The sequence below is a fragment of the Orbicella faveolata genome, unplaced genomic scaffold, assembly GCF_042242905.1.
Source record: "Orbicella faveolata isolate gen_17 unplaced genomic scaffold, um_ofav_v1 contig_26, whole genome shotgun sequence".
Taxonomy (NCBI): domain Eukaryota; kingdom Metazoa; phylum Cnidaria; class Anthozoa; order Scleractinia; family Merulinidae; genus Orbicella; species Orbicella faveolata.
The window spans coordinates 16,437,021-16,450,647 of NW_028301554.1; the positions used below are offsets into that span (position 1 = coordinate 16,437,021).

The 13,627-nt window shown below is 39.4% G+C and overlaps 1 protein-coding gene across 1 annotated transcript; it reads left to right on the forward strand.

Annotated features, from left to right (window-relative positions):
• Window positions 1–83: 83 nt before the first annotated feature.
• LOC110045329 (maspardin-like) lies at window positions 84–11,714 on the forward strand. Its single transcript, XM_089296238.1, has 8 exons — window positions 84–391; window positions 3,531–3,692; window positions 4,352–4,432; window positions 4,946–5,091; window positions 6,030–6,138; window positions 6,955–7,062; window positions 7,845–7,985; window positions 9,297–11,714. The coding sequence occupies exons 1-8, from the start codon at window positions 317–319 to the stop codon at window positions 9,438–9,440; spliced, it is 966 nt and encodes a 321-aa protein (XP_089152364.1). The 5' UTR covers window positions 84–316; the 3' UTR covers window positions 9,441–11,714.
• Window positions 11,715–13,627: the final 1,913 nt, after the last annotated feature.

Here is a 13,627-nt window from a genome sequence, read left to right on the forward strand (position 1 = left end):
TCCGATTTTTGCCGATAAGTACCGAAGTGAACCGAAGTGAACCGAAGTGCAACTACAGTGTACTTTAGTTCCAGTCTTCCGATTCACCGCGTTCTAATTAGGATTGGGTCAAAGTTTTCTTTGAGGATTGCATTGTCGCTCCAATTTCCTTCATTTCAAGAGTCTGAAACTACGTTTTTCTGTGGCCTTCATGGAGGATTTGTTGACGTAGTTCAGCTCAAACTAAAGAAGGCGAAATCAGGCTGCTTCATTCACTTCACCATTCATCACAAAAATACTTTATAGCGTGTCTGGACTTTACAGCGTGTGAATCAACATGGCCGCGGTTTCGAGCGCCATCACTCAGTCTCAGGAATACATTAGCTTTCGTAGTACTGTGCCATTGAGGCGGGTAGGTGTGAGAAACGTTGTAACTAATTAATGAGCCTCCTCGGTAAACAACATGTTAAAAACCAGTGAAAATTTAATGATCGAAAATACGGAAGCTGAATTGACAAAAACTACTCGCTTGCTAACACAGCTGTGCATGCATGATCGGTTCAACTTAGTCAAACTTAGACACACATGTGTTTAAGTTTAAAACGTTTGTCATATAAAAGCGAGTATCTTACTGGAACGTAGTCCCGATTTCGTTTTACTATAATCTTATTTAGATCAGTATTCTTGTTTATCACTGCTAAATACAGCTTTAAAATACTCAATGCAGTGGATTTCACAAGCTGAGCATACTTTGTCGAGGAAAAGGTTGTTGTTATTCATCGTGGTAGATGCAATAATAAAGTGTATTATCGTTTGTCTCACGATGTAGTCACTTGAGATGTAGATCGCGACGTTTCGACTGCTTACTGCTAGTCTTCTTCAGGCGATAAGGTCGACTGATTGCACGGTATCATTTATATCACAAAGGTCGGTTGTGATTGGTGCATTTCGATCCTCCTATTGTTCCATTGTTCCGGTGAGTAGCTTTTCCCTCAGTGGTCCGCTGTTGTACCGTTCTCCTGGCTGACCGCACGACACTTACACCAGTTCAAATCGCGGACCTCTTCAATTTCGTATTAAGATCTACGTACTTCCAGTACAACGGATCGATTTACGAACAACGAGACGGTACAGCCATGGGGAGCCCTGTATCCACTGTTATTGCTAATCTCTACATGGAGATATTTGAAGAACAAGCAATAGAGTCCGCACCTTACAAGCCTAAGATCTGGAAACGCTACGTAGATGATACTTTCACCATCCTGGATCGGGATAGAGTTGACGTCTTCCTGCAACACCTGAACAGTCAACAACCATCAATCCGTTTCACCATGGAGATCGAGAACAACAACAAGATCGCCTTTCTCGACATGTCAGTTTACAGAGAACCTGGTGGCCGCCTTACCACCAGTGTCTACAGGAAACCAACACATACTGATCAGTACCTAGCGTATGATTCACACCACCCTCAGTCAGTAAAGCGCGGTATTGTGAAGTGTCTGTACGACCGGGCTAAACGTCTCGTCACCAAACCATCAGTAATCGCTGGAGAGAAGAAACATCTGTCATCTGTACTTGTTTCTAACGGATGTCCCTCCTCTTTTGTACAGAAGATCACAAAGGCACGAACAACCCCAAGAAGAGAGCCTGTCGCTGAATTTAAATCCACCACCGTTTTACCTTATGTCCAAGGAGTTTCGGAGTCTCTCCGCCGCTGCCTAGAACAACAAGGCATTCGCACCGTCTTTAAGTCTGACACGACACTTCGGTCACACTTAGTGCGACCAAAGGACACCGTCAACCGGGCTAAACAAGATGGTGTTGTCTACAGGATTCCCTGTGAGTGCGGCAAAGTCTACATCGGGGAAACAGGGAGATCTATGCAGGAGAGGATCAAAGAACACGACAGGGATATACGACTCGCCCGTACCCAGACCTCCGCCATTTCTGAACACACCCACGAGACCGGCCACTATCCTATCTGGAATGAGGTCAAGTTTATTGATCGAGATCCTCACTGGTACACACGTAGGGTCAAGGAAGCTATTCACATAAGACTTCACCCTAACAACATCAACAGGGATAGTGGAATTGAAATTCCTGAAGCATGGATACCCACGATCAAGAAACACAACAACAGGAGAACGGTACAACAGCGGACCACTGAGGGAACAGCTACTCGCCGGAACAATGGAACAATAGGAGGATCGAAATGCACCAATAACAGCCGACCTTTGTGATATAAATGATACCGTGCAATCAGTTGACCTTATCGCCTGAAGAAGACTAGCAGTAAGCAGTCGAAACGTCGCGATCTACATCTCAAGTGACTACATCGCGAGACAAACGATAATACACTTTATTACTGAGCATACTTTATACGTTAGCAATTATTATCCATGAATATCCTCCCTTTGATGCTTGCACGCATGTTGCAAAAGCAGAAAGAGGAAGATACTGATACACTTGATTTGAAGGATTGTTTTGAATACTCTACACAGCAACATGCAGGGGTGTCACAGAGTGTTCGATTACAGCCCGGGGTGGGGGGGGGGGGGGTTCTTTGGGAATTTCTGGGTGGAGATGTGCTGCTGGGACCCCTGAACCCTTAGCCTATACCAGAGCTAGTTCAACTGAATTTTGCTACCCTATACTAGAGTAAACTCCCCAAATCCCCCCATCTATTGACATTATTGAGGCTGATTTGCGTAAATTTAAACTTGCCGATTTGATTTTTTTATATTTTTGAGTGGCAATTCCTCGTTTCCTTAGTCTAGATAAAATCTTCAACCAACTAGTCAGTTTTTGGAAAATGATACCCTATTCTAGACCCAAACGCTCTGATTTATATACCCTATCCTAGAGTAAACTGCTTGAAAACCATACCCTTCACAGTGGCACATACCTATATAGCCCATATATGACAGTACCCCTCCCCCCCCCCCCCCCCCCCCCGGGGATTACAGAACTTTCTTTGTTGGAGTAGGCAGCTGATCTGATTTTGCAATCTGAGTAGGCAGCTTAGATCATAAAGTAGATTGATTTAGATCATTAAGTGATTTTTGTTGGCAGCAGCTACTATACTTTTGACAACCCTGAACACACAGTTGTCTGTGGCACCCTATAACCAATGTACAAAATAATTTCAAGTTGAACATGTACACTGCTGGTCAAAAGTTTAGAACCATTCAGCAAATTATAATGATAATCTTTGTCTTCACCTCCCCCTCCCTGTGGAGAGCTCTTTTTTGGGGGGTGGGTAGGGGATACCCTACTTATACTTATACTTCTACTCCCTGTAAATGTCTTTGTGGTGGTATGATTTGTGTTACGTATGCTGTGGAGTTTTGCACTAGTTTTGCCCCAGTGAGTGACTGGAGTAATATAGGAGATTCCAGATTGAAAAAGTACTCGAAATGAAAACTGCACTTGGGACTCACTTTTTTTTCACTGAAAAACAAAAGTGAGCCCCTTCCCTACAATTTAATTGTTACTGAAGTACTGTGTGCAGGGAAATTTAGTTACATTTGTCTATTTTTCACCTTTTCTAGATTGTTGTTGATAGCTCAGATGAAAAGGAGTGGCTGATATACGATGCTGGACCCCGTAATGTCCGCTGTCCTCTGGTGTGTTTGCCTCCAGCCAGCGGCACTGCTGATGTGTTTTTCAAACAAATTCTCACACTTTCAAGTCTTGGATACAGAGTAATGTCGGTGAGTTTAATTTCTTGATCAGTAAATAATGTAAAACAGGAAGTAGCTTTAGTAAGAGGACTTTTTATGAGGAGGGCTAGAGATACATATTGGAAGACTACATATAGTGGTTGGTATAGCATTTGGTTGCTTGACAATTAAAATTTCTCTGCTGCAACCTTGATTCTTGCAGCTCTTTATAGTTACCAAGAAAGGTACTACCATATTGCTTTCATGTAACATAACAAACATGAAAGACTGTTTGGTTTGAGCAAAGTTCTCTTAAATTGCAGCTTTTCAAAAGTGTATTACAGCTTTGTGTTTGAACCAAAAACACTGACATTTGGTAAACATACCAACTTTTAGATCCTCTTTTAATCAATTTTAAATATTCGTACCCAGTCTCTTGCTCATTTAGAACATGGCTAATTGGGTGTTTTAATGTTACAGTCAGAGGTTCATTACCTCAGAATATTCTGTTCCATTTTACTGGAACTTGGGCTGGACTGAAGTAAATTGTGCATTGTATACTGCACTGGGGACATTATAATTATTACCTGTCAAAAGGGTTTGCTCTAATTATCTTTAGGTTCTACAGTAGCATGTTGTTTCTCTTCACCCAACACAAAGCTTTTCAACCATGTGTTTATATATTTTCCGTTACATATCAATGGTTTTAGGTGGAATATCCTGTATACTGGACATATAATGAATGGACTGAGGGTTTCATACGACTGCTGGATTATCTGAAGCTTGATGAGGTTGGTGCAACTGTATATTTGACGTAAAACATTTGGTGGAAATCTTAACCAGTACCAAGGATACATGTAAAGAGGATACCTTAAGGAAACCGAGGAAGAAATTAATAAAACTAACAAAAACAAAATTTGCTTTGACTTGTAGCTTTCAAAAGGTGATTCACATGCTCGTGTTAGGAATAGCTCTTCCCCTAGACAGAAGTTGAACCCATGACTTTGTTCACATACTTATCAGAATGTGTTCAGAATTTTTTTTGTGACAAACTGAATATTCAGCCTAGTATTATATTATAACACTAAGCTTTAAATTTGTCATCTTTGTATTCATGACATGAAAATAGTGGCTAAGTGTTTGGTTCCTACTCTGTTTTTCTAGTTATCAGAGGCAGTTGTTGAAAACTCATTATTTGGAGAAATCAGTACAGTACAGTACTGTAGATGCACTTAAATTGTACATGTGCCCATCAACACTTCACTTCCAATTATATTTACAGTTGATTTCTTTTTCTTTTGCAGGTCCATCTTTTTGGTGCCTCTCTTGGTGGCTTCCTTGCACAGAAGTTTGCAGAAATGACCTACAAAAGTCCTAGAGTTCACTCTTTGATATTATGTAATGCTTTTGCTGATACATCAGTCTTTCAACAAACAGCAACTGCAACCACGTAAGTTGATGGGCCATTAATACATGTCCTTGTCCTGCACATCAAATACATTGTGTCCAACCAGTGAATTTATCTCTTATTTTATTTCATAAGCATAATTTGTGAGTATATCTGATCAGGGAATAGTGAGAAGTTAAATAATTTTGTGATTACAGTGCAGAGAGTACCAAGGATTTTGATCTGCATGCTACTAATCTAGAGACCTGTCTCATCCACGAAGTTTGTGTGTCAGTGTTATATGCGCAGTGACACAGTATTCAATTATTTGTAAATTAGAAATTAGATGGTACTGTACATAATAGACCATTTTACAGTTGTCTGCTCAGTGACCTGGCCTTTGAATGGCAGCAAGGCTGGAAGTGACCTTGCTTTGATACAGACTTCTCTGCTTTTGTCATGTAAATGAAGCTAGTTAGCATAAGAACAACTTGTTTTACACAACAAAAGCAGTGAGGTCTTTATCAAATCAAGGTCATCTCCAGCCTTGCTGCCGTTCAGAGGCCAGGTCACGGAGTAGTCAACTGTAAAATGGTCTCTTACACTAGTGACTAAAACAGCTGCTTCCGTCAGGAAGAGAGTATTGTGGCACACTTGTTTGTTGAGAGCCATTCAGGAATTCGTTGATGCTCAATGTGCATCCATCAAGTCATATTTAATAATATATACATGTATGCACTGGAGTTTGGAGAGTACAAAAGAAGGATATGAGTTGTTCAAGACCTTCTTTGCTACAGCAACCCTAGTTTCTTTCGAATCAGTGCTCTTCAAGTTCCCTAGCGCATGCAAATTTTGATACATCTGTATACAGCCAAAAGCATGGATTAAATCAGTAAGGATAGCAAAAGAGTTCTGGAAATCACAACCTTCACGTTCCAGCAGTTCATCCCATTATCTTCTGTGGTTGTAAACCTCTTATTTGTGTTTTCTTTTTAAAACAGATTCTGGGTGATGCCTGCCTTTGTTTTAAAGAAAATGATAATGAATAATTTCACTACTGAAGAGGTTGATGAAGACATTGCTGATTCAATTGATTTCATGGTGGAGAGAGTGAGTAAAATGCACATCACCTAATAAGCTTTCAAGTTACATTGAACTGTACAAGAGATTTGTTATGTTACTCATTTGGTGCTGGTAACACAAGCTTCTCTACTTACAATCTTACATTTAAAGTATTGCTTTAGATCACTTTGTATGGAACACTTTGCTGGTCCATGACAATAGATCAATAATTACAATAATTTGTGCATAATTTGTGCATTTCATTTCTGGTGTCATAAAAGATTATGCACTTATACAACTGTAACTTCTGTGTAGAGAATTCTGATTTTTTCCCCAAACGGGTTTCAATAAGAAATTGCAAATGGTGTATAGTTTTGGTCTCACCAGATTGTCAGAAGTTTTATTAACTACTTATCAAGCGAGAGGGAAGTCTTTACGGGAAAATCTCAAACCGAGACCTTGCCGTATTGACCGAGCCATAGTGAGGTCAATACGACAAGGCCAAGGTTTAAGATTCTCCTGTAAAGCCCGAACATTTGAGGTTACATGTAATAAGTTGTTTATTACATGGCTTTTTACTTTGGTTTTGCCGGCCCGTAATTGGCCCGTGGGCATTACGGAAGAATACTGCCCTGCAATTGGCCAATCAGAGCATGCATTATATTGGCTACAAACACAAGCCATATAATAATAATAATAATCAATAATTTGATTAATAATAATAATTATTAATTTGTTGGTTCATGTGGCCAAATCTGTCACGTTCTGCTTACCTGGAAATTTTACACTGTGGTTGGAGATCCATGTAAGCTTAACCTGAACTTGTTTTAATTTACATGTAACTGTACAAAATGCTTTTAACAGCTTGAAAGTTTGGGAAGAAGTGAACTGGCGTCAAGATTGACCCTAAACTGTTTGGATTCCTACGTTGAGCCCCAGAAACTGCACGGAATTCCCACAACTATTATTGATGTAAGTCATTGTAACACTAATGTTTAGTCTGTACGTGTGTACATGAACGTAACTTTGTACACTATGACAATGAAAGTGAAGCAGATTTGATCTCCCCAAAATATTCATCACTTTGAGTAAACTTATTTACACTGTAGTGCTCTGTCAACCAAATTTGCTGTCCATACAGATGACATGTAGAATGCTTTCAGTGGTGCCCTGGTACATCACTCATCAGAGAGTAATGAGGGAAACAAATTCCCCAAGAGGGCTAATTATTTTTTTTGTAAACACTGCTAACATTATAGTGAAGACGTGGTGGTATTATGGTTAGTGCACCCGCCTCCTGATCGAGTGTTCTGGGTTTGATTCCTGGCCAGGAACAGTATGTTTTGTTCTTGGGCCAGACACTTTACTCTCACAGTACCTCTCTCCACCCAAGTATATACATGGGTACTGGCAAATTTAATGCGATGGACTATATGTAGCATCTCATCCAAGGAGGAGTAGAAATACTCCGAGTCACTTCATGCTAAAACTGAAGATAAGTGCTGGGCTGATGGGCCACTTGGTTTGTATGCAGACTTTAGCTTTGCCAGTAACATTAATAGTTGGTGATTTGCAACAGAATGCCCACCAGGGCTCAGTAGCAGGTGCTGGCTCTCATAGAGAGCACTGCATGTTAGTGTCTGCATGTAGCCAGGGACACAACTTACTGTCAGCATACTGTCTGGAATGGTGTCCACCTTTAGGAAGTGTCTGGTAGTGAAGGTTTAACTGCAGCAATCTAATTTATCTTATAGGTCTTTGATGATTGTGCCCTCTCACAGCCTGTCAAGGATGAGCTTTACAAATGTTATCCAAATGCCAAGAGAGCTCATCTAAAGAAGGGAGGTAACTTCCCATATCTCTGTCGGAGTGCTGATGTCAATCTTTACCTGCAGGTGTGTGTTACAATGATAGCAGTAAGCAGTCGAAACGTCGCGATCTACATCTCAGTGACTACATCGTGAGACAAACGATAATACACTTTATTATTGCATCTACCACGATGAATAACAGCAACCTTTTCCTCGACAATGATACAGTTGTATGTAGTGCATGTATTAATCCATCATTTGCATTCTTTTCAACACCTGTCAGAGAATGGTCCCTAGCTGAGTGAACTAAAATTTCTTAGATCCTTATTCAGCACGACATATACTAATAAAAATAATGTAAAGCACCCAGAGGGCTTTTTCCATTTTTAATACCCCATATATACCACAGTGTGAGATAATTTACAAAAAGTTTGTGTGAAAAAATGCATGCCAAAGGACTAAAGCTATTTGGACAATAGTTAAGAGAATTCTCAAGAGAATTCTAGTGTCCTCATTGTTTGAAATTTATGGTCAATGATAGTACTGTAGAAATCACCAAAATTATTTAACTTGCTAGGCAAAGCAAGAAAACTTTCCGAGACCTGTAGTTAATATATTTTTGTGACTTTTTCAATAAACTCATCAGCTTTAAGCAGGTTTTAGCCATATGGGTGTCCAGGCGTCCTATGAACGGCCACTTTCTATAGAAAATTGTTTTATTTTTCGTATGCTGCCTTATAAATTGCTCATTTGAGCAGGCCCTATAACACATTTTGGACGGCTACTTTCAAATTCTGGCTAAAAACCTGGCTTTGAGCAGGAAAATGTCAACTTACTGCATGTGCACACACATCCAAAAGGATTCTTATACACAACCTTGTTTAAATTGAGATGCACTACTGACTGTGAGCTCATATTTATACTCCTGTAATGAGGGCCAGGAGCAAATAACATTCTGTCTAGTCAGTTATGGCCTTGTAAGTCTTAAACTTTTGGGAAAACACTGAGAAGATGGCATGAATAACATATCTGTGGGCTACCTGTCTTAGCATGAGTGGTCAAACAGGATAAGACATGGTGGTCAGGACAAATGTAAAAGTGTAAGAAATAATCAAGAAAAAACTGCCAAGGGATGGCAGCCTGAACATTGATCAGCACTCCAACTAGGACATTAGATACCTTTCAGAGAAGCTACAGAAGGAAGGGAAACAAAAATGATACTGGGGAGGGTATGTGAAAAATGCACCAAAAATACCAACTAGAGTGCTGAAATTATAAGATCTTAGATGTGCACTTCAGACTGTTGCATTAAATTTTTAAACACCTCAAATTTTGTCAAAACTACAATGCTGTGCAGAATTATCAGTTGAAACAAATGTCAATTTATTATGATAGATACATCTTCGACAGTTCATGGGGAAGCGGTTCAGTGCAATGGATCCCAAGTTTATGACAGAAGAAGACATGTTATCATGTGGGTTGATGCCATCTGCTGAACCACCCTCTGTGGTGTCAACAGATGATGAAGCAGATGAATAGATATTATATGTTGTTAAAATGAATACAGTGGAGCCACGTTGTGCAACTATCAGCAGGACAAGAAAACTCTGAGTCCCCCTCTTGGTCTGGTGATTTTTGCCGATGTCATAGAATGTTCTTTGTACATCTCAGATTCACCTTTAGTTATAAAACCAGTTAAGAAAGCCTGTCAAGAGCTTGAAAATATGATTTTTTTGAAAACTGAAGTGAGCAACCTGCTAAAATGAAGCTTTATTACCACATAGTTTTTTGCCAAGTTTGAAGGAAAACAGGTACAAACCCGATTCAATAAGGCATTGGAAAATGCAACATTGGCAGGTGTTCGTATAGCTGAGTAGGAATGAAGTACCTTTACTTCCTTCACATATCATATTGATCACTGTTACGAAATACAAGTTAGTCTTGTTCCAAGATCTCTGGTGGATGAAGAATCTGGGAACAAGATTAATCACAGTTGCTAACGATCTAGCTAGATTGCATCTGTGACTCACTTTAATTGTCAATTAATCTATATATTTTCACGAAATTATGAAAGAATGTCAACATAAACAAAGTTACCTGTAGCATGAAATTGGCCGACTGAGCTTTTGGTTGAACCAATGAAAAGTGAGCAAGACAATGGATGGCCATATAAGGATTGTTGCACAGTGTGGTTTTACTGTATTACTAATAAATTATTTCCAAATGTTTTGCAATGAAAGCAGGCCATGCATGATAAGCAATATTTTGTAGTGCTGCCAGTCAAAAGTCATCTACATGTCGCCAATCCTTCATTTGAAATTTGGCAGTATCAAAAAAAAACAAACAATGATTTGTTTTAGATGAATGCCTAAAAGTAAGTTAGTTTTTTCATTGGGCCTACTACAGAGACTGAGCGTAGAATTTGGAAACTTCCACATTGATAGCGATCTAGTTGTACCTGGCTGCAGAAAAGCAAAAGAAATATAATATACCAAAATAAGATTAGGAATTAAGGAAGATAGAGGTCAAGTATGCATGCCTTTTGAATGACCATTTTATTGCGTAATGTAGCATTGCTAATGCTCAAGAATTTTGAATTGTTTGTAAATTATTAGTTTATAGAAAACACCTTCAAAGTTGAAGATAGTTATTTGTGTGACAAAAAGAAGATATATGAAAATGGTCTCTCTTTTGCTGATAGAGAAGTCATCAACTTACATGTAAGATTTATGAAGCAGTCAATTGAGGCTCTGTTGTTTACAGTTCTGTAGCCAGTATGAGGCAAACTGAGGCACTTACTTCAGTCATTTTTTCGTTTTTAATTTTGCTTTTGTTGAAGGGGAAAAGTAAAATACTGCTATTACTTAGGAAGAGAATTAAACCACGGACGTTGCCTCAGTCATAATATTTTTTTTGGCTATGGCCCTGCTTTCAGCCTGTGGCATTCTTTTCCAAGTTACCTGTGATGTTGACATTTTCAGCTTGTGTAGCACTATTAGTGAACAACGCGACTTTAAACCTGGTTGCCTCTCAGGCTGTATTTTCATCGCGTCTTCATTGTTTAAGTTGTCCGGGGCTCATTTTATGCAATTTTTTGTAGAAATTTATGGACATACTGTAGTAATCTTCTCATTTTTTTAATTGGTAAAATATAATTTCCAGTTTGTGTCCTTTTACTAAGACTTTTCATCAGCAATATTTGGGTAGCTGAGCGGAGAGAAAGCCAAAACGATTGTGAGGTTTAAGCTACTGGGAGTTGCCGTTACCTTTTGATGATGATTATCATCATTATATTTAGATTACTGGCAGTCTGTTTTCTCTCAAAATCAGGGAGGGGTTATGAGGCAAGACTCTTCTGACTAGAAGGGATTGGGGCGAGACATTGGTGAGACACTTCCGCGTTCACACATAAACACTCGTCCAACCCTAAGAGAAAAGACCGGCCGCCAGCAGTGTTCAGATATAACAGATCTGTCATGTGATAACGAGCAAAGCTTTATACTGTAGTTCGATCTTGTGCTCATTTATTCAATTAACCAAAAAAAAAAAAAGAGGATTCGACAACTAGCACCAATCTTGGTATGTACCCCGTAATTCTCAGAACTGACATTAAAAGAATGTTTGGTCATCTATAAGGAGAATTCACATTATCAGCTTGGTGCTGAACACCAGTTGGTGCACAGCTTTATTTTGTTTGATAGAGATATTTTTTAGAGTAATTTTCAACAGATGTTATTAAAAGTAAAGTAATCACCATGGTCATGCAGTGTAGCTGCAAGTGTCAACTAAAATATAGATTGTTTAAAAAGAGAATTGTCCCATGACTTCTTTGTGTATACTTTACATAGACACATCTTATCAACATCGGACAAAAACCTGATCATTTGTTATTTTTCTCGTGGTGGAGAATGCGACCTTTAGTCGTCGCATTTAATGATTCAATATTTACTAGTGTGAACAGCAGGTTACGGGTTCCCCTGGTTTCCATCACCACGTTCCCCGGATTAAACGACGCAAAGCACTCTGGTATAATTTTCATCGCAACCTGTTTTCAAAGCCACGTGGACAGGGGCATGGCAACTCGCTCATAGTTCAACGAGTGTCGCCAGGTAGGACATTTTAAATCCGGAATTCTCGAGTTAACTTGTAGAAGGGGCCAAAGCAACTTTAGCATTGTCTTTGTTTTTGTTAGCTGCAAAGAAAAAGGTTATTCTCGTGTCGTTTCGGTAGGACAGCTCAGTTTTGACTGCCGCTCTACTGCGGGCGCAGCCGCCGTATGTAAGGCCATATATGGTACGGTAGCGATCGCTGGTCTCCCAACGATGGGTGTCGCAACCATCGCTAAAAAGTTTTATCGGTGTTTCGAATACTTGGAAATCGATCTTATTATTTTCAGTTATATTGGTGAGAATGTTTATTAGGTTCACATTTTTCGTGATTCTAGTGTAGAAATACTACGCGGAAATACGAAGAAAAATGTGAATAAAAGTATTCCTTGTCTGGTCGTTTGTGTTTTAGTCACTGTTCAGTCGCTGTCACGAGTGTGCAAGCTCAAAACGAAATACAAACTGTATGCATTGAGAATACATCAGTGTAAGTAGAGTCGATAAAACGTTGCAAGAATGACTGCCATGAAAGCATCTCTCGGGCGAATAAAATGCACATTTTCAAACTGATGTTTAGTTGTGTTTTTTTTTAACTACCCGGAACTTGATGTAATATTTATTTTATTTTTATAATGCTTGCTACAATTACAGATGGAAATTGAAATGTTCATCCAATGTCAGGATTCTCTGGCGACAGGATTCTCAAACGCTCGGTGGTAAAAAGCCATCTGAAGCAGGTCGATCAGATTGTTCGTTAAATATTTCGTACGTAGATTCTGGTTTCTTTATTAGAAATAAAAATTGTGAATAGCTTTTACGAAGCTCAAGTTATTGACGTCGCTGTCATTTACGAAAATACAAATCTTAAACATTCTGTCTTTGGCGACAAGACGGGACCCGCAAAAGTTTCCCGCGTCCACTGCCGCTCCCGTCCTGGGGCCCGTTTCTCGAAAGCCCCGTGAAACTTTTCGGGTCCGTGAAGCCATTTTTAATTTCTCTGTATCTAAAAAAATGAAAGGTATACACGCCTGAAACTTCTTGTATGAAAAAACCTCTGTTTATATTTAGAATACATGAATAAAACAACTCTGTAATCATAAGGTTTGAGATTTTCTTACGGCTTTCCGGGTGCGAAAACTTTCCGAAACCTTCGAGAAATGGACCCCAGCGGGCCTTCCCGTCCTCGTAATAAGGAAATGAATACAAATCGTGACTGGCCTGCAATTATCAAATCACCCAGCTGTTGATTGACGTCACTAAGGACACCCAAACAATTCCCTTTATAAATTAAAAACCATCGGTTCTCGAGCGCAGTTTCGTTCTCGAGCGCTGTCTCGTTTCGTTTCGTTTACTTTAGCTCGAGGAGAGCCGCTTTGAGACTGTCTCCAACGTTTTATGAGTTCCAGTGTGACGAATTCGAAATGATCTGCGTACAGATTGTGAGATTGAAAGCCAACCTGAAGAATTTCTAGGAGTGATACACAAACTTTCGTTTTATTACATAAGTTTGACAGTATTTAACTCAATTTGAGATAAATACATACCTCCTGAAGGCCCGTATTCAAGGCATTGGAAGGCATTCGGGACTCTCTTTGTCCGCTATCTTGAATTTCTTGGTTT